Source organism: Leptonychotes weddellii, chromosome 7 (genome assembly GCF_054177405.1).
Source record: "Leptonychotes weddellii isolate Sample4059 chromosome 7, ASM5417740v2, whole genome shotgun sequence".
Lineage (NCBI taxonomy): Eukaryota > Metazoa > Chordata > Mammalia > Carnivora > Phocidae > Leptonychotes > Leptonychotes weddellii.
Window position 1 is genome coordinate 39,794,216 of NC_138375.1, and position 26,638 is coordinate 39,820,853.

General features: G+C 39.8%; 1 protein-coding gene across 4 annotated transcripts; it reads left to right on the plus strand.

The window, feature by feature from the left end:
• The first annotated feature begins 9 nt into the window (after positions 1–9).
• G3BP1 (G3BP stress granule assembly factor 1) lies at positions 10–26,632 on the plus strand. Of its 4 annotated transcripts, none has more exons than XM_081826204.1 (11): positions 10–148; positions 12,750–12,862; positions 17,652–17,733; positions 18,177–18,350; positions 20,783–20,873; positions 22,485–22,578; positions 23,249–23,450; positions 24,689–24,790; positions 25,222–25,333; positions 25,537–25,665; positions 26,488–26,632. In XM_081826204.1, exons 2-11 carry the CDS (start codon positions 12,768–12,770, stop codon positions 26,616–26,618), a joined length of 1,212 nt encoding a protein of 403 aa, XP_081682330.1. In that variant the 5' UTR covers positions 10–148; positions 12,750–12,767; the 3' UTR covers positions 26,619–26,632. The 4 variants fall into 4 exon arrangements, with proteins under 4 accessions (XP_081682330.1, XP_081682331.1, XP_081682332.1 ...); XM_081826205.1 differs by lacking the exon at positions 10–148 and adding an exon at positions 444–803; XM_081826206.1 differs by lacking the exon at positions 10–148 and adding an exon at positions 857–881.
• Positions 26,633–26,638: the final 6 nt, after the last annotated feature.

The following is a 26,638-nucleotide window of genomic DNA, read 5'->3' on the forward strand; positions in this document are numbered from 1 at the left end:
TCGACCTGGCCGCAACAAGTTAGGCTGAGTCGCGGTTATATAGACCGGCGACGGAGCACGCGTGTGTGCGGACGCAGTTGCGTGAGGTGATTTTGCCTTCTGCCGTACTGTGGAGCAAAGCTTGTTCCTCTCCCGCTCAGCCGCGCAGGTACGCCGGGGTGTGGGCGGGGCGGGGCGGCCCAGGGACGAAGACGAGCTGGGACGCTTGTGAGACAGAAAAGTCGCAGCGGCGGCGGCAGTGGCCACCGCGCGAGGCGTGCACCCTACCCTCCCCCCCACAACGGCCGCAGGCGGGCGCACGGGCGCGTGGAGTTTCCCCGCCCCCTCTCGCCGCGCTCCCACCGGCCGGCGCGCGTGGCCGTGTCCGCGTCCGCCGTGTGCGCGTGCCACGCCCAACGGCCGCGCGGGGGGTGAGCGAGCCGCGGCCGCCGCCCGGGCCCCAGGGCGATCTCGGGAACCCGGGGCCCCGCGCGGCCCGCTCGCCGGCCTTTCCCGCCCGTCTCCCTCCCCGCCCCCCGCGCGCCCGCAGAGCCTTTTCTGCCCGGGCGAGAAGCTCCAGCTTGGCCCGGACCGGAGGAGGCTTTTATTTAGCGGCGGGGGCGACACGAAAACCCGAGGAGGTTTTTGGCTCGGGAAGCAGAAGTGCTGCTCCGGGGATTTACAGGGAGTAAAGGGGGAGCAGCGAAGGCACGGGTAATGAGTGGAAGTAATAATTACTGTTTTTTCTGAGCCCTCGCTGTGTGCCAGGCACTGTGCTGAGCAACTTGTGTGGCTCTCCGGTACTCCCACAACGGTCCGGTGAGGTAGGTACGGCGATTTTCCTTTTTGCAGTGGATTCGGACGCCCAGAGGTGCAGAGATGTGGTCACAGGCACGCCGACGGTAAGGGACAGGTATCGGGTGGAACCCAGGCCGTGTGACTGCTAGGCCCCCAGCCTGTTTCCGTCCTTGTGCCAGCGCCCTGCGGCCTCAGCCCGGAGAGGCCAGCTGCTGGGCGGAGTGCGGCGGTATTTGTGCTTGAGCCACTTGTCGGCTTCCAGGGAGACGCGGCTTGGAAGTGGGATTGTGACAAAGGACACCAAGGGCTTTGGGCTTCCTTTCTACGAGTGTTCGCACGGAAAGCTGATGGATGTGCCGCCTTCAGAGCTTTCGGAAAAGTAGAGAAAAGGCGAATAAGTGCAAACGAATGTGGACGGTGGTCCTCCTCCGATTTAATACTCAAGAGCGCGATGGTGGGAAATTCCTGGCAGCCACGAGTTAGGCTCAGCTCTTAGACCCTGAAACCTTTTTTCGTCTTTTCTTTACCGGGGCAGACTTTTGAGAAAGACCTTCGGGAAGATAGTTTCACTTCCTCGTTTTGTAGTTGGAGAAAATGCGGGTCAGAGCGATGAGTTTCAGATTTCTCCTGCATGTGTGAGTTGAAATGTGAAGTGAGAATGGAAAGGATGGTGCCCAGTTACAATATAAATTTAATCTCTGGAGCTTATGCTAGGTGAATTACGGGTGATTGAGGTGTGTTGGAAATCTTGCCCTTAGGGCAGTCGGGATCTTCTGTGGATGAAAGCCTCTCTACATTCAGTTCACTTATTTCGCGTTTACTGTTAGGCTCCTATGTATGTGGAAGATACCTTCGAAGACGAGCATATATTTGCGATTTTTAAAAGCCAGTATGCTCCCTTGTTTTAGAAAATCGTTGCAGGTCCAGACCATTACTTGACATCACAAATGTCTCTACTTGAGATAAAACTAATAAGTTTTGGCACTAGCTCTTCTGAATTTTGCTTGGAATGGCTTTCAACCTTCTATTAGAGCCTTTAGTCTTAAGTTATTGCAGTCAGAGGGAATACAAAATTTCCGTCCTTGCAAGTAAATTAAAAAACTACAAGGAAGCTTAATATTTGTGTTTCCATTTACCCAGTACTTGCCATGTTTCTTAACAAAGTAGCAATAGATAAAGGATCAAAATATTGTATGGCCCAAGTTCTTTAGTTGGTGTTGCCATAAATAACTGATTGCTTTAGAATATAACATTGTTTTACTTAGAACGTGCCTTCATGTAGCAATTCTAGTTTATTTAGATGGCGTTACCTTACTGAATCCGCATTTTAGGTTTAAAATTTTAAAACATAGTGATAACATTTAAACTTGGCAGTCCACCTAATGGTGTTATTCCTCGGAGTAAAATGTATCAGAATGAAATTTTCTTGTGCATTGAGGATTTTGATTCCCTTTCAAATATTTCTTAGCCTGTTCTTTCCCTCAGGCGAATGGTTATCCGTTGGGTAGGAATATGAAAACTGGTATTTTACAATTGGTAGCCTGGCGTATCTCTTGTGCATGCATTTATTAAGAACAAATGAAGCAGATTGTAATAATATAAGACTGGTGTGCCTTTCTTCTGCCCAGCCAAGTCAGATTACTTTTGTTATTGTTAAATCCTTTCTAAGTTTCTGTACTTCTAACGGATAGAAAAGTAGGCAGTTCTTTGTTCTTTGCTGTTCTCAACTGACAGTCTGCTAAGGGTGCATCAGAAGAGTTGGTAATGTTTCTTGCTGACCTATTTCACAGTAGTTCTTTTTTCTTGTAATTTTCACTATTTTAGTACTTTGCCTTGAAAGTAAAAGGTAAAGGTTAAAGTTTTTATAGGTTTGTGAATTGTGTATGGTTCTTAGAATGGATGGGGCAATGTTAAAAGATGAAATTTAATATAAAGCCTGAATTTGTGACAAACCAGTTTTTTTTTTACAGTTTAATACAATTACCTCTTTGATCTTTCAACATTTTGTAATTAGATTTTTTTAAATGATATTTTAGAATTCAGATATGCATTATATGTTCATTTGCGAAGGGAGAGAATTGTTGGAGTAGGTGGGTTGAAAAAGTGTGCACTGACCCCCCCCCCCCGCCCCCAAGTTAACAGCTAGTGGGAAAAACCTTTAGTTGCAACACTGTCCTTCCAGCAATGGAGTTAAATTTAGACTCAGCAATTGTAATCTCACTTGTAGTTGGTGATCACACTGGTGTTAATTAGGTTTATATGTTTTTAAATCTCAAAAATCAGCTTTTTCCTTTTTTTATTTAAGCATTTTTGGACACCCTGTTTGTCCTTGGTGGGGAAAGCTGAATTGCAAGCCAGGTGATAATGGTAAAGAGCTAGGAATAATCTGCACATGAAGAGGGGGCTTTATAAAACAGAAAATCAAAAAATTTCACAGGTTGTGGCCTTAATAAATGTCTTTAGATGACTTTGATAGATTTCTGCTTTTGTCCTCTGGCAGTCAATCATGTAATATTGTTAGCTGTTCAGCTTGCTGTGTTTCAGTTATTTAATAATTATTTTTTAGAGATTTGTTTGTTTTAGAGAGTGCGAGTGAGTTGGGGGGTGGGGTGGGTGGGGGGAGGGGCAGAGGGAGAGAGAGTCACAAGGAGACTCCACAGTGAGTGGAGCCCCTCTTAGGCTTGATCTCACAATCCTGAGATCAGGACCTGAGCCCAAACCGGAGAGTCAGCCGCTTAACTGAGCCACCCAGGTGCCCCAGGTATTTAATAATTATTAAAGTAAATTTTAGGGGCGCCTGGGTGGCTCAGTCGTTAAGCGTCTGCCTTCCGCTCAGGTCATGATCCCAGGGTCCTGGGATCGAGCCCCGCATCAGGCTCCCTGCTCAGCGGGAAGCCTGCTTCTCCCTCTCCCACTCCCCCTGCTGTGTTCCCTCTCTCGCTGTCTCTCTCTCTCTCTCAAATAAAATCTTTAAAGTAAATGTTAGAGATGGTTCAGGGAAAGGGGCTTCCTAGATGGGACAGACTTCTACTTTGTAGGGATGTCATCCTTGGTGGCTGTTAATTTAAGTGGCTATGTAACGGCATCATTGTGTATTTGTATAGCTCTTTTATGTTCTAGTGTTTTTGTTTATAAAGAGAACTGAAGCTCTGAAACCCAAATAGTTGTCTAAATTATTTTGTAAAGTTTGTGTATCTACTAGGGGACTGTAGACCATTATTTGCTAGCTATTTCCTTATTCAAAAAAGTTCGAAAGATTCAGAATTTGGAAGGTATATGAGTGTGACTACTTTTCAGGCTTTTTTAGGCTGTGCCTCGAGTATAGCCTATGTGGATTCTCTGAGCTTGCTCAGTACTGCCTCATCTATATATGGAGGCATGGAATTTTTATTCTTTGGGTTGTAATCCAGTGTTATCTGACTTACTTTGCTTTTTTACTTATTTTATTGCTCACACACTTCCATTTTTGGCCCTTGTGTCCTTTTAATGGTCCCCCGTTTTTGTTTTTTTTTCTTTTTAAGCATTTTCTTTATCGGGCATTTAAGGCTCACCTTGTATTTTGCCTTTCCCAGCCCTAGAGTCAACTGTTTCTCCAAGGAGCTACCACAAAGAATTTTGAAGGGAAGTGACAGGTGGTAAATGTGAATAGTTTAGAAAATAGATTGAACAGTGATGGTGATACAAGCGAGTGCATGGGCAAGGGGGAAGGACAGAGGGACAGGCAGACTCCCAGACTCTTGGGGCTCAATCCCAGGACCCTGAGATTATGACCTGAGCTGAAGTCAGACAGTCAACTGAGCCACCCAGGCACCGCATTGAGTTAAATTTTAATATGTGATATATGAAGTGAGGTTCATTTTCTTCCCTATATATGGATGTGTAATTGTTCCACCATTTGTTGACCAGAGTATCCTTTTTCTGTTGAATTATCTGCACTTAATGTTGAAAATCCCAGTTGTCCATTTATGTGTGGTATATTTCATAACTATTCTGTTCCGTGGATCTATTTGTTTTTACACCTAGACTATTTTAAAAATAAATGGCAATATCTGGTGTTTTTATGTATACTAAAAACACTTCTAAACATGTTGAAGAGCATACAGTACATATTCAGCAACTGACTTTTCATTTTAATATTGTTTTTGAGATCTATTTCATGCTGACTTTGACTGCTATAAATAGGATGACTTTATGTCTTGGTTTCCCAGGGACAGTCCTAATTCACTCCAGTTAACCTGACATAATTACAAATAGTACAGCTTTTTAATCTTTTAAGTGCCTCATATAATTATCTTAGATACAGGTTTGAATGATATGCATAAAGTGCAACTTAGTCCATCTCCTGTTTGACAGACACATAGGTTGTTTTAGATTTTAGATATAAGGTGGCAGTTAATTTCTCAGTTTATGTCTTATGTACATGGGTGAGTTTCTGTGTATAAATCTAGAAGGGAATTGCTAGATTCATTGGAACATTTTGGATTTTATTAGATAACTGCAGAATTGTTCTTCACTGTGGTGGGAGCAGTTGACACTCCCTTCAGTTTCACAGGTCCTCTTTTCCCGACTTCCTTGCCAGTGTTTGATACTGACTGATAATGTATACTTTATAAGATTTTATTTATTTATTTGCGAGAGAGAGACAGAGAGCCCTAGCTGGGAGGAGAGGGAGAATCAGGCTCCCCACTGAGCAGGGAGCCTTATGCAGGACTCGGTATCAGGACCCTGAAATCATGACCTGAGCTGAAGGCAGATGCTTAACCAACTGAGTCACCCAGGCGGCCCATATATTGACTGGTATTTTAATACTTCGAGGAATTTTCCGTGAGAAGTGATAGATTTTATCTTTTTAATTTTTTTTTTTTTAAGATTTTATTTATTTTTTGACAGTGAGAGAGGGAACAGAAGCAGGGGGAGAGGCAGAGGGAGAAGCAGGCTTCCCGCTGAACGGGGATCCCGATGCGGGGCTCGATCCCAAGACCCCGGGATCATGATCTGAGCCAAAGGCAGACGCTTAACGACTGAGCCACCCAGGCGCCCCTAAAATTTATTTTTATTTTTATTTTTTTATTTTTTTTAAAGATTTTATTTATTTGACAGAGAGAGACATAGCGAGAGCAGGAACACAAGTGGGGGAAGTGGGAGAGGGAGAAGCAGGCTTCCCTGCGGTGCAGGGAGCCCGATGTGGGGCTCGATCCCAGGACCCTGGGGTCACGACCTGAGCCGAAGGCAGACGCCTAACGACTGAGCCACCCAGGCGCCCCCCCTAAAATTTATTTTTAAAGATTTATTTAGAGCATATGCAAGTGCAAGGGAGCGGCAGAAGGAGAGGGACAAAGAATCTCAAGCAGACTCTGCACTTAGTGGGAGACCACACTTAGTGGGAGACCGACTCCAGGCTGGATCCTGTGACCCCGACATCATTGATTTTGCCAGAGTAAGCTCTACTATTAATTCAGGTGGATTATGGTTGCCCTTCATGCTTCCCTGCTCTTGGAACGTAAATGCTCACAGCTTTTTAGACTTTATAGGAAGCCCATTTAACATTCTTCATGAACTTCAGCAAAATTATTGATGGAAATTTCTTTAAAGTTGTCATGCAGTCTAGTAACTTGGGATTAAGTAGACATTTTGAAATTTGAGTATTTCAGAAATCGGGGTCAGTCCACAAAAAAATCAGTGATTGTGTTCATCTGTGAGAGATCGTTGACATTTCCATTGAATGTTATTTTAGAATAACATTTATTGATGATGTTATGTGCTTTTCAAAAAATAGGTAAGAAAAGGATGAGAATTACACTTTTCATTCCATGTAGGCAACTAATAATTGTTGCCGCAAATTTTTTTTTTTCTGCACTGTACCTTAATCACGTTTTCATTGTTTGCTCTGAGGGATCTGAATGCCAACACAAAATGGTACTGTTGGAAAAATGATAGTATTACAAGCCAAAAGTGAATTCTTTCCTAAAGTTGGAAAACTTGAATAAAGTATTCTGATACAACCCTTTCAAAAAGGAAAGTAAATAGATATTTAAGACCAATTTGAAGGTGAAACTAAGAACTTTTTAGGAGAATGCTTAGCTCTTAGACCTTAGCCCTGAAAGTTCTGAAAAAGTAACCAAATGGGGCACCTGGGTGGCTCAGTCGGTTAAGCTTCTGCCTTCGGCTCAGGTCATGATCCCAGGGTCCTGGGATCGAGCCCTCCATCGGGCTCCCTGCTCAGCAGGGAGCCTGCTTCTCTCCCTCTGCCTACCTTTCCGCCTGCTTGTGCGCTCTCTCTCTTCTCAGTCAAATAAATAAAATCTTAAAAAAAATAAGGTCAACCTAGAAGTTCTCTGAAAAGTTAGTGTTACATTAAGTGCTTGGGCTTCTATAATCCAAGGTACTCTGTACACAAATTCTTACTCACAGGAATCCTATATTTTAGTACTGCTAGCAGAGTACTTAAATAGTCTTCTGGGGACAGAGAAGGGTGGAATGTGGAAATGCTTTCTTTAGAATTAGTTAATAATTATACTAATAGTAATAACAGCTGACATTCAGTGCTTGCTATTTAATAGACAATTCTTAAGTTATTTCAGTTTTACAGATGAGAGAACTGGGGGCACAGATTGTTACTACCCCAGGAGCATAGCAAGTGAATGATGTGGGAGAATTTTTCACAGTGAGAATTGGTTAAAGAAAATTTGGGGGGGGGGGTTCTTTTTATTGCATCTCAAATACTTTTTCACTGTTCTAAACTAGAGCACTCAGTTTTAGATTTGCCTTAGACTTGGATGGTTCAATGAAAACTGGTAAACTGAAGGTAATGTTTAGTATCTTTCCCTCCTTAAGGATTTCTTTTTCTTTTTTAAATTTTATTTATTTAGGGAGAGTGCGCATAGGCACTTGCAAGCAGGGGGAGGGGAAGGGCAGAGGGAGAGAATCTCAAGCGACCCCGCACTGAGTGGGGAGCCTGATGCCGACCTTGATCTCACGACTCTGAGATCATGACCTGAGCCAAAATCAAGAGTTGGATGCTTAACCGACTGAGCCACCCAAGCACCCCTGAAAGCATTTTTTATATAGAATTTTGGAGGCATAATTTACAAATGATGAAATTATAGAATATAAGGATTCACCTTGAAAAGTCTATTGTATATTTATAATCATTACCCTGAGAAACAGTTGACCCTTGAACAAGAGGAGTTTGAACTCTGGGTCCACTTGTACATGGATTTTTTTTTTTTTTAAGATTTTATTTATTTATTTGACAGAGAGAGACACAGCGAGAGAGGGAACACAAGCAGGGGGAGTGGGAGAGGGAGAAGCAGGCTTCCTGCGAGAGGGAATACAAGCAGGGGGAGTGGGAGAGGGAGAAGCAGGCTTCCTGCCAAGCAGGGAGCCCGATGTGGGGCTCGATCCCAGGACCCTGGGATCATGACCTGAGCCGAAGGCAGATGCTTAATGACTGAGCCACCCAGGCGCTCCTGGATCTTTTTTTTTTTTTTTTAAATAATACAGAATGGTGCTGGAAATGTGTTGTCTCTTTATGATTTTCTTAATATTTTCATTTCTCTAGCTTTATTGTAAGAATACAGTATATAATACATATACAAAATATGTATCTTTTGACTGTTACTGGTAAGGCTTCTGGTCAGCAGTAGGGTATTAAGTTTTTGGGGAGTCAAAAGTTATATGGATTTTCAACTGTGGGTGTGATGGGTGTCTGCCCCTAAGTTGGGGGGGGTATTTAAGGGTCAGCTTTACATACAGTTCTCTAACCCCTCTCCCTCTCCAACCCCCTCTCCCAGTTTCCCTATGGGCCTTTCCAGTCACCTCCCTCTCAGGCAAGTACTTTCTCATTTGTAACACCTTAGGTTACTTTTCTCTTGGGCCTTTTCTTAGTCATTAAAGAAACAGTGTTGTGTCTGTTATCTTAATCTAACTTCTGAAAAACCTGACAAATGGATCATCAGAAATCCATTTTTGCTTGTATAAAATTCTAATCTTTGTGTGCGAATGTTGAATGAAAGAAAACTACTTCTAGGGGCGCCTGGGTGGCTCAGTCGTTAAGTGTCTGCCTCTGCCTTCTGCTCAGGTCATGGTCCCAGGGTCCTGGGATCAAGCCCCACATCGGGCTCTCTGCTCCACAGGAAGCCTGCTTCTCTCTCTCCCACTCTCCCTGCCTGTGTTCCCTCTCTGGCTCTGTCTCTCTCTGTCAAATAAAGAAATAAAATCTTTTTTTTTTTTTTAAAGATTTTATTTATTTGACAGAGAGAGACACAGTGAGAGAGGGAACACAAGTAGGGGGAGAGGGAGAAGCAGGCTTCCCGCTGAGCAGGGAGCCTGATGCGGGGCTCGATCCCAGGACCCTGGGATCATAACCTGAGCCGAAGGCAGATGCTTAACGACTGAGCCACCCAGGCGCCCCAGGAAATAAAATCTTTTAAAAAAAAAAAAAAAAAGAAAAAAAATATTTCTATTCTTTGTCAGACACAGGTTTTTGGGGCTAGAAAGTTACATAAGAAATGGTCTCTAAAGAAACATTTAGGAAGAAGCTTGCATTCTTTTTTCAAAATGTTTTATCTGACCTTGACTAATGTAGAATTCTTGAAATTTTTGGCTGTTTTAATTTAGAAATCAGTCTTTTTTTTTTTTTTTTTAGCAGTGAAACAATAGTTTTTTTAATTTTTCTTATTTTTAAAGATTTTTTTATTTTATTATTTATAAGAGAGAGAGAGAGACAGCGAGAGAGGGAATACAAATAGGGCAGAGTGGGAGAGGGGAGAAGCAGGCTTCCCGCTGAAAAGGGAGACTGATGTGGGGCTCGATCGCAGGACCCCGGGATTATGATTTGAGCTGAAGGCAGATGCTTAACGACTGAGCCACCCAGGTGCCCCTGTAGTTTCTTTTTAATAAAATGCTGTACATATTTAGTCACATGGAATGTTACTCTTTTTCAGTTTTATTGATATGTAATTGACAGGATTATTTTATTATTTTTTTGACAGGAATATTCTTTTTAAATAGTGCTACCATTTGCCTTCGAATTCATTGGTCCATATTATAGAAGAGCTAAAAGGAGAGACTTTAAGAGCCAGAGCTTCTACTTTAATGGAATCATAAAGTGCTTGTAGTATAAGTGTAAGCCTTAGGAGGCTGCAAGGGTATTTGAGGCAGCGCTGATGACTGACATTAAAACTTATAACTTGAGTAGCAGACTATTGAAAATTTGGTTTCACCATAGCTATTGCATGTTTCTCAAGTTGAAAATTTCAACCCCAAATAAAGTACCATCTATTTGGAAAAAAATAAAAAATGCTAATTGAGAACCTAAAATATTGAATTCTGTTAAACCATTAAGATAATAAAATATTGGAAACTTGATAAATGATACGGATTTTAGTATTGGTTTCAGAATTAATAACTGTTAAGAAAAGTCCACAAATGAGGGGCTCCTGGGTGGCTCAGTTGTTCAGCGTCTGCCTTCAGCTCAGGTCGTGATCCTGGGGTCCTGGGATCGAGCCCCGCATCAGGGTCCCTGCTCAGCGGGAAGCCTGCCTCTCCTTTTCCCACTCCCCCTGCTTGTGTTCCCTCTCTTGTTATGTCTCTCTCTGTCAAATAAATAAAACCTTTAAAAAAAGAAAAATCCACAAATGAGATGAAGATCAATTTAGCATATAAATGTTTAGGTTTACTTTTTTCTTGGCTTTAGGGGAACTGAAATAAAATATTTATAATGGTATAATCAAACCAATAATGATCTTTCTTTATTCTTTTAATTTGAATTATATAGGTAATCTCGAAGAAAGGGAAAAAAGTTCTAGAGGTCTACAGATTAAAATTTTTCTTACCTTTGATATATAATCTAGAGGATTTTTATTATATTGCATAGGAATATTGGATGAGGAAGTAGTATTTGGTAAAATGATTTTTAGTAATTTATCTTATAATGAGACTACTTGGCAGTATCAGAGAATGCAGTTAGGTTGATAATACTGGCCTCATAATGACATTTGTAATATTGACTGGGAAATAAGAACAGGTAGTACTCAAGAGAAGCAAGTGCAACTAGAATAGAAAAATAGGGGTTTACTTAATGTGTATTGTTTTCTTTGATTTATCTATCCTGTTGTGTAGGTTCCCTTTAAAAGATTGCTTTTTTTTAATTGTGCAATGTTTAGCATTTTTTTTTTTATTTTTTAAAAAAATATATTTATTTGACAGAGAGACACAGTGAGAGAGGGAATACAAGCAGGGGGAGTGGGAGAGGGAGAAGCAGGCTTCCCGCGGAGCAGGGAGTCCGATGCGGGGCTCGATCCCAGGACCTCAGGATCATGACCTGAGCCAAAGGCAGACGCTTAACGACAGAGCCACCCAGATGTTAGTGATTTTTGAAGAGAGTAGCTAAGTCCTTTTAAGAAAGGAAAATTTATACGGAAACTAATATATAAAAAAGTGCAGTTCTGGTTTAAATGAAGTAATGGGATATATTAAAAACTTGAAAATCGCAGGCTAGATGACTGTTAATATTTTCTGGTGTCCAACTGTAACTTTGAAGTTCTGGAAAATTTAGGATCATTAAGAACATCTGAAATTCGTTTTTTTTTTGGAGTATGAGCCACGGAAGAAAGAGAACAATTTCTCATTCTGCATTAGTCTAAGTACATTAGTTTAAGACTTAAGATCCAGATTCTTGTTATTGATGCTCTCTTAACCGTACCTGCAGGTAAACTACTCTCCAGTATGACTGGGAAGGTATTATTGATCTAGTGCCTGCAATCTGGAGAAAATACAGACCGGCCTTGAACTAATTTCTTAGGTTTTGGTGAAGAATAATGCAGATGCACTAGATAAGGATAAATAAATCTCCACAAATTGTTCAGAATTGACCAGTCTGTTTTGCCCATCCTTTGAGGAAACTGAAATAAAATTTCTTGCCTTTTATACTGTAATTGATCTGTTCATGTCTCTCCGTTTGCCTGTATGTTTAACTTCAGGATGATTTTATCTCCTCAAATGAAAAGTTGGATTATCTCATGGCACATATTTTTTCCAAAAAGTTTTATTTTGATAATAACTGACAGTAATTGAGGACTTACTTTGTGCCAGCTGCCTTTCTTAATACACAAAGATACTAAAGATTCTAACTTTAAATCATCATGATTTTGGGGCACCTGGGTGGCTGAGTCGTTAAGTGTCTACCTTCAGCTCAGGTCATGATCCAGGGTCCTGGGATCGAGCCCCACATAGGGATCCCTGCTCGGCGGGAAGCCTGCTTCTCCAAGACTCTCCCACTCCCCCTGCTCGTGTTCCCTCTCTTGCTGTGTCTCTCTCTGTCAAATAAATAAATAAGCTCTTAAAAAAAATAAATCATCATGATTTTGAGGTGCTGAGATCATTTTGTTGAGTAAAAACATTGTGTTTAGTTCACCCATTTTCAGATTATTTTTGGTTTCATCATAAAGTAAGCTTAAAATTTTTAGGTTTTGTGGTTCTCTGTTAAAGATACAAAAAATTTTCCTGATTTAGTTTGACTAAAAATGTGATCATATGTGCCTGTATGTCAAAGCTTATCACCCTTGAATCTAATATTGCCACAAATAAGAATGTGTTTGGGAATCTTAGAACTGGAACACTCTTGAGTTTAAAAATAGAGAAGTTATGATAGGGTGCATGCTGGAAATATGTACCTTTGATGTTCTTATATTCATTTTAAAGAAATTGACTGTTGGGAATAATGAATTCTTTATCGGCAGTCCCCTCCCCCCCAATTCATCTCCTTGCAATAAATTTGACTAAAAATCTCACCTGATCTGTGTGGGGTTTATTTGTTCTTATGGTCTTTATTTTTTAAAACCAAGAACTGTTGACGTGCCTTGTCTTACTTTGAGTTGGTTTTAGTTGAATGATTCAGTTTTCTCCCCTGCTGCTTTTCCCCCTTGTACTTGATATTTCAGGTTGAACATATTTGACTTTTTTTCCCCCAGGTTGAATTGACCAAAGCAATGGTTATGGAGAAGCCTAGTCCCCTGCTGGTCGGGCGGGAATTTGTGAGACAGTATTACACACTGCTGAACCAGGCCCCAGACATGCTACACAGGTAAAACATCGTTTTTTATCCTGCATCTAAAGTTTTTTTTAGCACGTAGGTACTTAATACTTTAGAACCTCTTATGCATCATGCACCTTGTAGGGTTGTTGCATATAGTGCTTGGTACATAAGAACCAGTGAATGATTTCTGTTAAAATTTTAATTTTATTTTTAAGATTTTTAAAGATTTATTTATTTGAGAGATCGTGCGCGTGCACATGGCACTAGCAGGGGGAGGCACGTGCACATGGCGCTAGCAGGGGGAGGTGCTGAGTGTCCAGCCCATGGTAGGACTATCCCACAACCCTGAGATCATGACCTGAGCTGAAATCAAGAGTCAAATGTCCCTAAAATTATAATTTTAAGTAGAATATACAAGTAGGGGGCGCCTGGGTGGCTCAGTTGTTAAGCGTCTGCCTTCAGCTCAGGTCGTAATCCTAGGGTCCTGGGATCGAGCCCCGCATCGGGCTCCCTGCTCAGCGGGAAGGTTTCTCCCTCGCCCTCTCCCTCTGCCTCTCCCTCTGCTCATGTGCTCTCTCTCTCTCTATCTCGGTGTCTCAAATGAATAAATAAAATCTTAAAAAAAAAATGTGTTGAAGACTATTCCCGTAATAATATTTTTGTGGTGTTGTGCTTTTAAAAATTGGGGAAACTTCAGTGGAAATGGTATAGGCTTTTAAATTGAGTTTATGAAGTAAACATGGAAAGCTTTAGTAAAAACCATGTTTACAATTGTTATCTGTATATGCAAACATTTTTTACCTACTGTCTATTAGCTTTTTTACTTGGTAATCTGGGATCCTCTTTAAGGGTACTACATGTATCACATTAATTTTAGTATCCACATTCACACAGTTTTTATTTTAGAGATGTAGCATACTTTAATCCCTACTGATTAATTTTTTGTTGGTTGCTTCATTTGCTCTTACAAACAGTCCTGTGTTATACAGAACTATAAATATATTTATGTGGACTTGTTAGAATAATATTTTTTTTTAAGTTTTTTTTTATTAGCGAGTGAGAGCCTGCGTGTGCATGCAGGGGCAGGGGGAGAGAGAGTCCTAAGCAGACTCCGTGCTGAGTGTGGAACTGGGCTCGATTTCATGACCCTGACATCACGAACTGAGCTGGAACCAAGAGTTGGGACGTTTACTGACTGCGCCACCACAGGCACTCCCAGAGTATCTCGTAGAGATTCTAAAATGTGTATTTGCTGGACCAGACTCTTTTCCTCTATACTTTGACCAGCTTGCATATTGGATATTACATGCTTATTGGGTGCAAAAGAAAATTTATAAATTTGTTTTGAGTCCTTGCTCTGAAAATGGAAAATACCTCGTATATTTTTTTTTAAGGCTTTACAATTTTCCAAACAGTTTCATCTGTTTCCTATTGATCTTTACAAAAACCTTTTTAGTAAGGTATTGTTAGGATAACTTTATTTTTGCAGATAAAGATGGTAAGGGGTTAAAAATTTGCTGGTGTTGGCATGACTATTAAGTGATTGAACAGGTTTTCTTTTTTTAAAGATTTTATTTATTTGAGGGAGAGAGATTGAGAGAGAGAGAGACACATGTTGAGCAGGGAGCCCGATGCGGGACTCGATCCTGGGACTCCAGGATCATGACCTGAGCTGAAGGCAGTCGCTTAACCGACTGAGCCACCCAGGTGCCCGAACGGGTTTTCAGCCCTCTTCCTTTTTTCTTATTATTTTTGTTTTTTATGTCAAAATTTGATTCTATGCCCTCAGAGGTTAGATAAGTTTGGAATTTGAAAAGGAGCAGGAGTTGAAAGATAACTAAATTAATATGTTTCTTGTCAATATTGATATTTTTTCACATTTTATCTCTGAAGTGCAGCTTAGATATACAGGCATATCTCATTTTGTTTTGCTTTAGGATGCTTTGCAGATATTTTTTGCAAATTATAGGTTTGTGGCAATCTTAACACGGAGCAAGTTTATTGGTGCCATTTTTCCAACAGTATTTGCTCACTTTGTCTCTGTCACATTTTGATAATTCTCAAAATATTTCAAACTTTTCCATTATTATATTTGTTAATGGTAATCTATGATCAGTGATCTTTGTTATTGTTATACTTATATCGGGTCTCATGCCCATCCATATAAGACCGTGAACTTAATGTTCAATAAATGTTTTGTGTTTTCTGACTCCTCCACCAATGGCTGTACCCCATCTCCCTATTCCCTGAGACACAACAATAGTGAAATTAGGCCAGTTATTTAACCTTATAATGGCTTTTACCTGTTAAGTGAAAGGAGGGGTCCCATGTCTCTTCTTCACATCAAAAGCTAGAAGTAAGCTTAATGAGGAGGGAATATTGAGAGCTGGAATGGACCAAAGGTAGGCCTCTTGGGCCAGTTAGCTAAGTTCTGAGCGCAAAGGAAAAGTTTTTGAAATTAAAAGTGCTACTCGAATGAACACACGAGTTATAAGAAAGCAAAGCAGCTTTATTGTGGATATGGAGAAAGTTTGAGTAGTTTGAGGATTGAACAAGCCACAACATTCCATTAAACCAAAGCCTAACCCAGAGCAAGGCCCTCACTCTTCAGTTCTTTGAAGGCTGACAGATATGAAGCAGCTGCGGCAGTAGAGTTTGAAGCTAGCAGACGTTCTTTCATGAGGTTTTAAGGGAAGAAGCTGCCTCCGTAAAATAAAAGTGCAAGGTGAATCAGCAGGTGTTGATGTGGAAGCTGCAGCAAGTTCTTGAGAAGAATTAGCTAAGATAATTAATGAAGGTGGCTACACTACATAATAGATTTTCATTGTAGATGAAACTGCCTGATATTATTAGAAGCGATTCATGGGACGATGTCAAACTATCAAGGTGAACAGGAGTTAAGTTGATTCTAGCCCCCATGGATGATTTTGAGGGGTTTAAAACTTCAGTGGGGGAAGTAACTGCAGATGAGGTAGGAATAGCAAGAGATCTAGAATGAGAAGTGGAGAAGTGCTGCAATCTTACGATAAGACTTTAACAGATGAGGAATTGCTTATGGATGAGCAAAGAAAGTGGTTTCTTGAAATGGAATGTACTGGTGAAGACGCTGTGGAGATTGTTGAAATGACAACATGATAGGATATTACATAGACTGAGTTGTTAAAGCAGTGTCAGGGTTAACTGAGAGGATTAACTCCCAGTTTTGAAGTTCTGTGGGTAAAATGCTGTAAACAGCATTATATGCTATAGCAAAATTGTTAGTGAAAAGATGAGTCAGTTGATGGGGGAAAACTTCATTGCTGTCTTTAAGAAATTGGCACAGCCACCCCAGCCTTCTGCATCCACCACCTTGATCAGTCAGCAGCCATCCACATTGAGGTAAGACCCTCCACTAGCAAAAAGATTAGGACTCACTGAAAGCTCAGGTGATGGTTAGCATTGTTTAGCAATAAAGTGTTTTTTAAATTAAGGTAGGCACACTTTATAGAAGTACTATGGCACACTTAATAGACTAAAGTATAGTGTAGACATAACTTTTATATGCACTGGAAAACCAAAAAATCTCTTTGACTGTTTATTGCAATGTTCTCTTTATTGTGCTGGTCTGGTACCAAACTTGAAATGTCTCTGAGGTATGCCTGTAATGAAAAGTGGATTAGCCAGGAGTGAACTGATTCACTGGCTGACATGCAGCCTTTTAATAACTTTAAAATTTGCAGGGTACACTTTCGGGGGTGCAGGCAGAATCAGAATGTCAAATGACGTGTATGGGTTCATTTGTGAAAAGTTGTATACCGGTAGTATAGTTACCAAGAAATTCTAATAGCAGTCATCTCTGCATTGGGGTACTTTGTGCCTGTATCAGGTTTTCCTGATCCAGTATTAAAATGAAAACAAAACAATTGAGGATATAGATGAATTAAAGCTATGGGGAATTAAAATTTGAAGCTCTTAATGCATCAGCAGAAATTATTAAAAGTTACTCTTAAACTTCACCTGCTTGAGCTACTGAGTTTTATTTTAAGTAGGTTCCGTGCCCAGCATGGAGCCCCACGTGGGGCTTGAACTCTCAGGACCCTGAGATCAAGACCTCAGCTGAGATCAAGAGTCGGACTTAAATAACTAAGCCACCGAGGTGCCCCAGTTACTGTTTTTTTTTTTTATTTTTTTATTTTTTATTTTTTTAAAGATTTTATTTATTTATTTGACAGAGAGAGACACAGCGAGAGAGGGAACACAAGCAGGGGGAGTGGGAGAGGGAGAAGCAGGCTTCCCGCAGAGCAGGGAGCCCGATGCGGGACTCGATCCCAGGACCCCGGGACCATGACCTGAGCCGAAGGCAGTCGCTTAACCAACTGAGCCACCCAGGCGCCCTTCAGTTACTGGGTTTTTAGTGGAAACCCTTCATATGCATTCTCAGATATATAGAAGGATTGGACTCTCCAAGCCTGTGGGAGGGTACAGATGTCCTTATCTGTATCAAAAATGCCTGTTTTTTCTAGAGTGAAAACAGGAACTTCTGTTTCATTCTAAGTAGCCTTCCTGACATGAACTACAGGATTTTTCCCAACACAGTCATCCTGCTCTGAAATCTGGAGCTTACTTATGTCTTGTAAACTAAAGTGTTCTGCCTAATTGACCAAATCTATTTCCATTCAGCAAATATTGAGTGACATGAAGGGGGTAGATCTATGATGGCATACAGAAATGAAAAAGCAAACCCATTCTTGCTTCCAGGAGTCTGTCAGTGAGGCACGTGGGTACCAAACATGAAAAAGCAAGTATCTAGTCTTAGGCTACTTGAAACTGACAAGTAAATTATCTCTCTGTTTTTCAGATTTTATGGAAAGAACTCTTCTTATGTCCATGGGGGGTTGGATTCAAATGGAAAGCCAGCAGATGCGGTCTATGGACAGAAAGTAAGCATCTCAAGTTTTCTGTAGGTTGTTAGGCAGTTAGAAAATAACCCGTACAATTGAGGCAGATACATATTTGGTAGATTTACTGATATTTAAAGATCAAATTTTTTAATTTCTTTTTTAGAAATTTTGGTATTCATAACGATTTGGTAAATACGATACCCATTGAAAAGCTTAAGGGTTTTCTGTTCAGGATGTAATTTGTTTTAGCATGGGTATCATTCATTTACTGTAAACATTTTTTAGGTCTGTCAATTCAGGACAATTTTAAAAAGTTCAGGGTGGTCATTGGGAATAAACTGTTCTAAGGCAAATTAGAGTAGGGGCTGTGTAGTTTGTGATTTAAACATGGAGATTATCTCTACTTGTGTTGTATTAGGAAGTTCTTTGTTGTTGGAGATTTTGTAAATTTTACGTCATTAATTCTTGCCTTGATTCCTTAGGAGATCCATAGGAAAGTGATGTCACAAAACTTTACCAACTGTCACACTAAGATTCGCCATGTTGATGCTCATGCCACTCTGAATGATGGTGTAGTGGTCCAGGTGATGGGGTTGCTCTCTAATAACAACCAGGCTTTGAGGAGATTCATGCAGACATTTGTCCTTGCTCCTGAGGTATGAAAAAGGAAACAATGAAAGGTTATGCATATCTTTTTAGAAACTATTCATTTTGAAATTTCAAACTTAAAAGTTGTAATAATAATACAGTAATTCATACTCCTTACCTAGAACCACTGCCAACACTTGCCTATATGTTTGTAATTCTTTTTGTGTTTACCTGTCATTTTAATTCAAAACCATTTGAAAATATGTTGGAGACAATCATGCCTAGTCATCCTTAGATACTTTTCCTAAGTGTAAGGAATACTCTTTCATAACCACAGTACAGTTATCAAATTTAGGAAGTATTGATGTTAATACAGTTAGCAATCTGTAGCCCATATTTAAATTTTGGTGATTGTCCCAATAATAATCCTTTATGGTATTTTTTCTTTTCCTGGTCCAAGATTCAATCCAGGATTACACATAATATAATATAGCTGTCCTGTCTCCTCAGTCTCCTTAAACGTGCAATAATTCTTTAATTTTTTGTTTTTCACGATATTGACATTTTTGAGGAGCACAAAGTACTTTGTAGAATACCTCAGTTTGAATTGTCTGATATTTCTTTATGATCGGATTTAGGTTATATTAGGAAGGCACTAGATGTCATTTAGTCCTATCAGTGATGTTAACAATTGATTACTTGCTTAAGGTGATGGTCACCATGTTTTGCTGCTGTGAAGTTAGCATTTTTATTTTTCTTATTAGTAAATTGTGGTGGTTATCCTTGAGACTATGCAGATATCTTGTTCTTCATCAAACTTTTGTGTGCTAGTTTTAGCATCGTTCTTGCTGGAGTCAGCTGCTACTCTAATGGTTATAAATGGTGATTATCTGTTTCTATCATTTGGTATTCATTAGTTGGCATTTTACAGTAAAGCACTCTGCCTTCTGTCTGCTGTTATTTGTGGAGTGTTTGTTTATTTAATGGATTTAACCCACTAATTAACTTAATGTCTAAAATGTCCCAGATCTATTAAGTCTGAGCTCCTTCAGGCTGGCTTCTGTTGTTTGTTTTTGGCGAGGGGAGCACTTTATAACTTTTGTGGAACAAGATGTTTCAGGTTTATCTTGGACTTTCCCTGCTCTAGCCCCAGCCCCCGTTCTGGTATCTGCTGTTCTTCAAGGAGCCCTGGTTCTTTTTAGTTACCATGCTCGTCATGAGAGGGCCACAGGTTTATGTTGAATAATTATTATTATTATTTTTTTTTTTTTAAAGATTTTATTTCTTTTTTGACAGAGAGAGACACAGCGAGAGAGGGAACACAAGCAGGGGGAGTGGGAGAGGGAGAAGCAGGCCTCCCGCTGAGCAGGGAGCCCGATGCGGGGCTCGATCCCAGGACCCTGGGATCATGACCTGAGCCGAAGGCAGACGCTTAACGACTGAGCCACCCAGGCACCCCTATGTTGAATAATTATATTTGTACTGTCTTTCTGACTGGTGCAGACTGAACGGAGTCAGGACGCCTATCTGCATAAGCATGTGGATGGAAGTGGCTCAGTAGCACTTAGATGTTTTCTTTAGCATTACCCCTAAGATAATTTTCTGTCCAGAATGATGAATCTAAAACCCCTATCCTTTTACTGTTAGAAAAATTACAGGTTTCATTTTAGTTATGAGTTTTAGAGGATGGCTTAGATTATCTGTAGTATAAAACTTGATGGAGTTCTAACTATACAAAGAATCATGTAGGATATGATTACCAGTTATTTCCAGTTTGCTTAAAGTTCCTTTTCCCATTAAAGAGGAAGAATCTAACATTACCTTAGTATGATACATTTTTACATGAACTGTCTCAAAGCAAATACTAATACTCAAAGCTGTGAGGTGGTATTTTTTTTTTTTTTTAAATAGATGAGACAGTATTAGTAACTGAATAACTAGTTAATAACATGGTTGGATTTATATTCTGGTGTGTCTTCTACCTAGTGTGGGCAAACGTTTTCAGCTCTACCACCATTGAGTGCTTATATCAATATTGTTGGACACAGATTAAGGGAATTTTAAATACCCACTGCAGTTGGTATTACGTTTTTATTGTTCAAAAAATGATTTGAGGTGTGTGGCATCTTACATACTTAGAGCTTTACCAGTGTTTGGGTGTCCATCTGCTGGTATTTTAAGGAAGCAATATATTTGAGTGTAGTTTTTAATGGCTATAATGTAGAGCAGGGTTTTTCATCCTTGGTGTTATTAACATGTTGGGCTGAATAATTTTTTTGTGGCTAGCTGTTCTATGCATTGTGGGATGTTTAGCAGCATCCCTGCCCTTTTCTCAGTAGTTTCAGTTGCACTCCCCCATGTGAAAACTGAAATCTCTCCAGACACTGCCAGATGTCTTCTGGTGGTGCAGTGTTTTCCTTAGTTGAGAACCACTGGTGTAGGGTGACTTGGCTTTTTCAAAGTCTGCTGAATAAATGAAAAGTTTTTGTTGGCATTGCAGGGCTCTGTTGCAAATAAGTTCTACGTTCACAATGATATCTTCAGATACCAAGATGAGGTCTTTGGTGGCTTTGTCACTGAGCCTCAGGAGGGTAAGTTACTTGTCTAAATTTTTTTTTGATGGCATCAGGTTGACTTGAAGACAGTATGGGTTTCTTGAAAAAAATTTTTTTTTAAGATGTTATTTATTTATTTGACAGGGAGAGACACAGCGAGAGAGGGAACACAAGCAGGGGGAGTGGGAGAGGGAGAAGCAGGCTTCCTGCCGAGCAGGGAGCCCCATGTGGGGCTCGATCCCAGGACCCTGGGACCATGACCTGAGCCGAAGGCAGATGCTCAACGACTGAGCCACCCAGGCGCCCCATTGAATGTTTTTATTATACTCTATATTCTTCATTAATAACTTCTAATTGTCAAGACGGAGGAAGGGTCTGCGTTTTTAACCTACATGGAGCTAATAGGTTAGCCTATTTCATGGAAGACCTGAAACTCCTAAGTCAGTAGTAGGTATACTCACTGCAACAGTGTTAAGCATTTTTGCCACAATTTCCACGGGACAGCATGAAGTCCAGATGATACCTGCATTGGAGTAGGGTGCATTATAGGAGTGGAACCCTAAGTTTAAGGAATCAAAATCTTTTATAATGGGCAGTAAACATACCTGCCCTTTGCTCTAGAGGGAGACACTGTTTTTCTGAGGCTGTTTGCTGTATAAATGTTCTTAAAAGATAGTTTGAAACAAAGGGTAGCCATTGCCTTAGTTGTAAGATGTGCAGATACGTGAGAAACCCATGACGAATTGCCTCTAAACACTAATAATAATCAGTTTATTAGTGTTTTCTGTATGGCTGAAATGATTCTAAGTGCTTTATATTTATTGTGTAATACAACAGGTTTATAGATAAGTACTTTAAGTACTATTCTTATTTAATGGATTAGGGCACTGAGATGCAGAGAAGTAATTCACCTGATACTGTATATCTAGTTAGGTGGTAGAGCCTGCATTGGATTATGGACAGTATGACCTCAGACTCCCATGTTCTCAGCCCAAACACTATAATTAAGCCTTAATTCTGTCCTTAAAGCCTTTGCCATGATATTACCAATTTGCTGTGCTTTATCTATATATATATGTGTGTGTGTGCTTATTTCATTACTTCTTTTTTTTTTTAGTTTCGTGTGTAAGATACAGTGATTCCATACTTCCATACAACACCTAGTGCTCATCACAAGTACACCTTTTAATCCCCAACACGTATTTAACCCATTCCTCCATCCACCTCATTACTTTGTTGATCATGATGAGCATTGTGAAAGTGAATATAAAGCTGACCTTTGAACAACATGGGGGTTAGGGGCACTGCCACTTCCCCACCCCCCCCGAAAATCCCCATTTAACTTTTGACTCTACAAAAACTTAACTACTAATAGTTTCCTGTTGACTGGAAACTTTACTGATAAACGGTCAATTAACACATATTTTGTATGTTGTATGTATTATATATTCTTAAGGTAAGCTAGAGAAAAGGAAATACTATTAAAACTCTAAGGAAGAGAAAATACATTTACGGTACTGTACTGTATTTATCAAGAAAAATCTGCGTATAAGTGGACCTGCACAGTTCAAACCCTCTTGTTCAAGGGTCATGTGTATTTGAGAATTAAATAAGCACGAATTACTTGAAATTTGTTTTTTTATATAGAATCTGAGGAAGAGGTAGAGGAACCTGAAGAAAGACAGCAGACACCTGAGGTGGTACCTGATGATTCTGGAACTTTCTATGATCAGACTGTCAGGTAAGAAAAGCTTTGTTCATCTGTCCAGAGCTGCATGAGAATTTAGGTTGTCTCGTCTTTCCCTTTGTTGGAGGGCAGTCATATTCTCTCAGAATTATTTCAGAATATAACAGTAATTTCCTAGAAGAAAGGTTTTGCTTTTGACATCACTGAGCTAAAATTGTGATTTATTATGAGAGGCTTTTTTGATGGTAAAAATTGCATAATATAAAATTTACCTTCTTAACCATTTTTAAGTGCATTGTGTAGTATTGTTTAATTATATGCACATAGTTATGCAACCAGATCTCTAGAACTTCTCATCTCTCAAAACTAAAACTATATCCATTAAAAAACTCTTTTTCCTCTTACGCACAGCCTATTAGTCTTTTGTTATGTGTGGTAGGTAAATGGTGAGAGTTTTGGGATTATAACAAACCATGATTTGATTCATTTTGATCTATTTTGATGTATTTGCTTATCAGAATTTAGCAAATCTGATTGCAGTTAAGATTTGCTCATTGAGTGCTCTTCTAAAAAATTGTCTTTTTTTAATATTCAGATATGGAATTCCTAGATTTTTTTTGGAGAGCTATTTTTTGGTTCAGGTTTCTATAGTTAATAAATACTTGGGAATTTCTTGCTAAATCAGTAGAGTCAGAATGATATTTCTCTAATTTTCCTGTGAAAGCAATGACTTAGAAGAACATTTAGAGGAACCTGTTGCTGAACCGGAGCCAGATCCTGAACCAGAACCAGAGCAAGAACCTGTATCTGAAATCCAAGAGGAAAAGTCTGAGCCAGTATTGGAAGAAACTGCCCCTGAGGATGCTCAGAAGAGTTCTTCCCCAGCACCTACGGACATAGCTCAGACAGTACAGGAAGACTTGAGGGTATGCAATATGTCTTTCTTCTTACTCTATTTCTGGTTGATTTTTAAAAATCTCTCTTCTCCTTTATTATTGTTACACTGATTTTTGTAGGTACATTTTTTGGTTCAGGGAAATTTCTTACATATTGAGCCATCCCTCAGATAAGTAAGATGCATATTGTTTTATAAAAGTAACTTTCCTCTTCTCCCAAGGAAACTTGAATACTTTTTATTAGACCAGAAATTTCAGGTGTTACTTTATCACCATATTAATAATCCCTCATTTTTTAAATATTTTGTTTCAAATTATGACATGCTTGTTAGAACCAATAAGAGAGAATGTATCTTTTTGAAAAACATCATGGCACAATAGACTTACTCCTGCTTTTTTTCTGAAATCTAATTGAGGATAACTTTACAGTAGAAGTAGAAACAAACTATGAAATATAGCTACTTTTTTATTTAGAATACTTGATTTCAAAAGTTTGAAGCTTTTCAGTTAGTCCTGAGTCTCATCAGGGTGATGTTAACTGAAATCATAGAACCTTTACATTTGTGAAGGAATATGTTTTAATGCTTTATTTATGGGGTCAGGGTTCTTATGTCATTTATCTAATAGTTAATTCAGGTGCTTCTGTGTGAGGCATTGTTCTAGGTATGGGAACTATTGGTTAAACCGATAGTGTTCTTGGTCTCTCTCTAGCAGTAATGAGGTGAATAGGAAAGAGAAATGTGAAATGACTTCAGCTTGCCAGTAGAAAAGTAGGTTGGCTGGATTGGGAAGGAATGACTAATTAGGTGGCTATTGTAGTAGTCCTGGAGATAAATACTGATAACCTGGGATGAAGGTTGTGGCAGTGAAGATAACGAGGTAAATAGCAAGATTTGGTAAGTTTGATATGGATTAAAAAGGTGTTCAAGGTAATTCTAAAGTTTGTCATTGAATTGATGTTTGTGCCATCAGTTGGAATCATAGGAGGAAGAGCTGGTTTTGGAGGAATTTTCTTTGATTCACAAACTTGAAATTGAGTGAAACGAGCTTCTTAGGACTAAACTTTTCATATTTTGCTGTACTTGATGACTAGTTCTAGGGAATTTTAGTACTAAATTTTGTAAGTAGGGGGAGAAAAGGAATCTAGAGATACTTACAAAGTAACTCCATTCTACCTGTGAAAATGTGATTCATATGTACAAGAAATGAAGAACTAATAGCTTTTATATTGTTTTGATATGGGTAATCAATTAATGTTATTCCCTTAGACATTTTCTTGGGCATCTGTGACCAGTAAGAACCTTCCACCCAGTGGAGCTGTTCCAGTTACTGGGATACCACCTCATGTTGTTAAAGTACCAGCTTCACAGGTGAGTTTCTAAGCTTGTATATTAGGCCCATTTGCTTGTATTTCATGTAATTTGGTTTCACATAGGTTTAGAGAATGTGGGAGCTGGTACATAGAGTAGAGAAGAGGTGGTTTTTAATAATTTCTTTTGTGAGAGAATTGTCATTTTCTCTTTTATTTATTTGAGAGAGAGCATGAGCGTGCACTTGTGCGCGAGGGGAGGAACAGGGACAAGCCCACTCTGCACTGACTGCAGAGCCCCACATCGGGCTCAATCCCAGGACCCTAAGATCATGACCTGAACTGAAACCAAGAGTCGGATGCTCAGCCGACAGCCACCCAGGCACCCCTGTCATTTTCTCTTTTAAACCTTATTGTTAGCTAAGAAACTTTACAAGAAAAAAGGTCAGCTTGCTTTGTTTTTACACAGACGTTGACTTATAAATTTTTCAGCCTCGTCCGGAGTCTAAGCCTGAGTCTCAGATTCCACCGCAGAGGCCTCAGAGGGATCAAAGAGTGCGAGAACAACGAATAAATATTCCTCCCCAGAGGGGACCTAGACCAAGTAAGAGCTCAGAAGGGTGACTTGTCTAGTTTGGGGGAATTTGAGGTGAGAACTTGTGTCTTAAGGGAGGTTGATATTTTCTACTTTAAAAAATTCTGGAGCTGGGGGAATTACCTGGGTTTAGGGGTGGAGAAAAAAATTATTGAATGAAATAGTCACTGAAAAATGTCTTTCTCTGTCTTTCATTGCTATTTTTGTTTAAGTCCGTGAGGCTGGTGAGCAAGGTGATGTTGAACCCCGAAGAATTGTGAGACACCCTGATAGTCACCAACTTTTCATTGGCAATCTGCCACACGAAGTGGACAAATCGGAGCTTAAAGATTTTTTTCAAAGTAGGTTGAGTTTTACGTATTTTTAATTTATACATTTTTTTTTTTTTTTTTAAAGATTTAAGAGTGAGAACAAGAGGGGGGATTGTGAGAAAGAGTGGGGGCGGGCAGAGGGAGAAGCAGATTCCCTGCAGAGGAGGGAGCTCAATGCGGGACTCGATCCCAGGACCCTGGGATCATGACCGGAGCCGAAGGCAGATGCTTAACTGACTGAGCCACCCAGGTACCCAAGTAGGTTGAGTTTTAAACACTAGATTCATCCGCAGTGTTGTCCAATAGAAATAGATGGGCCACATACATAATTTTAAGTTTTCTAGTGGCCACATTTTTTTTTTTTTAAAGATTTTATTTATTTATTTGAGAGAGAGAATGAGAGTGGGGAGCGGCAGAGGGAGAAGCAGACTCCCCGCCGAGCAGGGAGCCCGATGCGGGACTCGATCCAGGGACTCCAGGATCATGACCTGAGCCGAAGGCAGTCGCTTAACCAACTGAACCACCCAGGCGCCCCACATTTTATTTTTTTTAGTGGTCACATTTTAAAAAGTTAAAAAGAAATCTGAATTTAATTTTAATATTTTATTTAACCCAATGTATCTAAAACATCATTTCAGCATGTAAAAATGAGAGAGATTTTATGTTTTTCTGTACTAAAAGTTTTTGAAGTTCAGTGTGTATTACACTTAATGGCACTTCTTGTTTCGGAATTGCCACACTTCAAGTGGTCTGTATCCACATGTGACTAGTGGCTATCAGTGGATAGTGTGTATGTAATATTTAAAGGGAATGTTCTAACCAGTTATTTGAGAGTCTGCGTTTCGCTTGCAGGTTATGGGAATGTGGTGGAGCTACGCATTAACAGCGGCGGGAAATTACCCAATTTTGGTTTTGTTGTGTTTGATGATTCTGAGCCTGTTCAGAAGGTCCTTAGCAACCGGGTAAGCAGTTTTTCATCTTGATTTGTTTTTTTGTTTTTTTT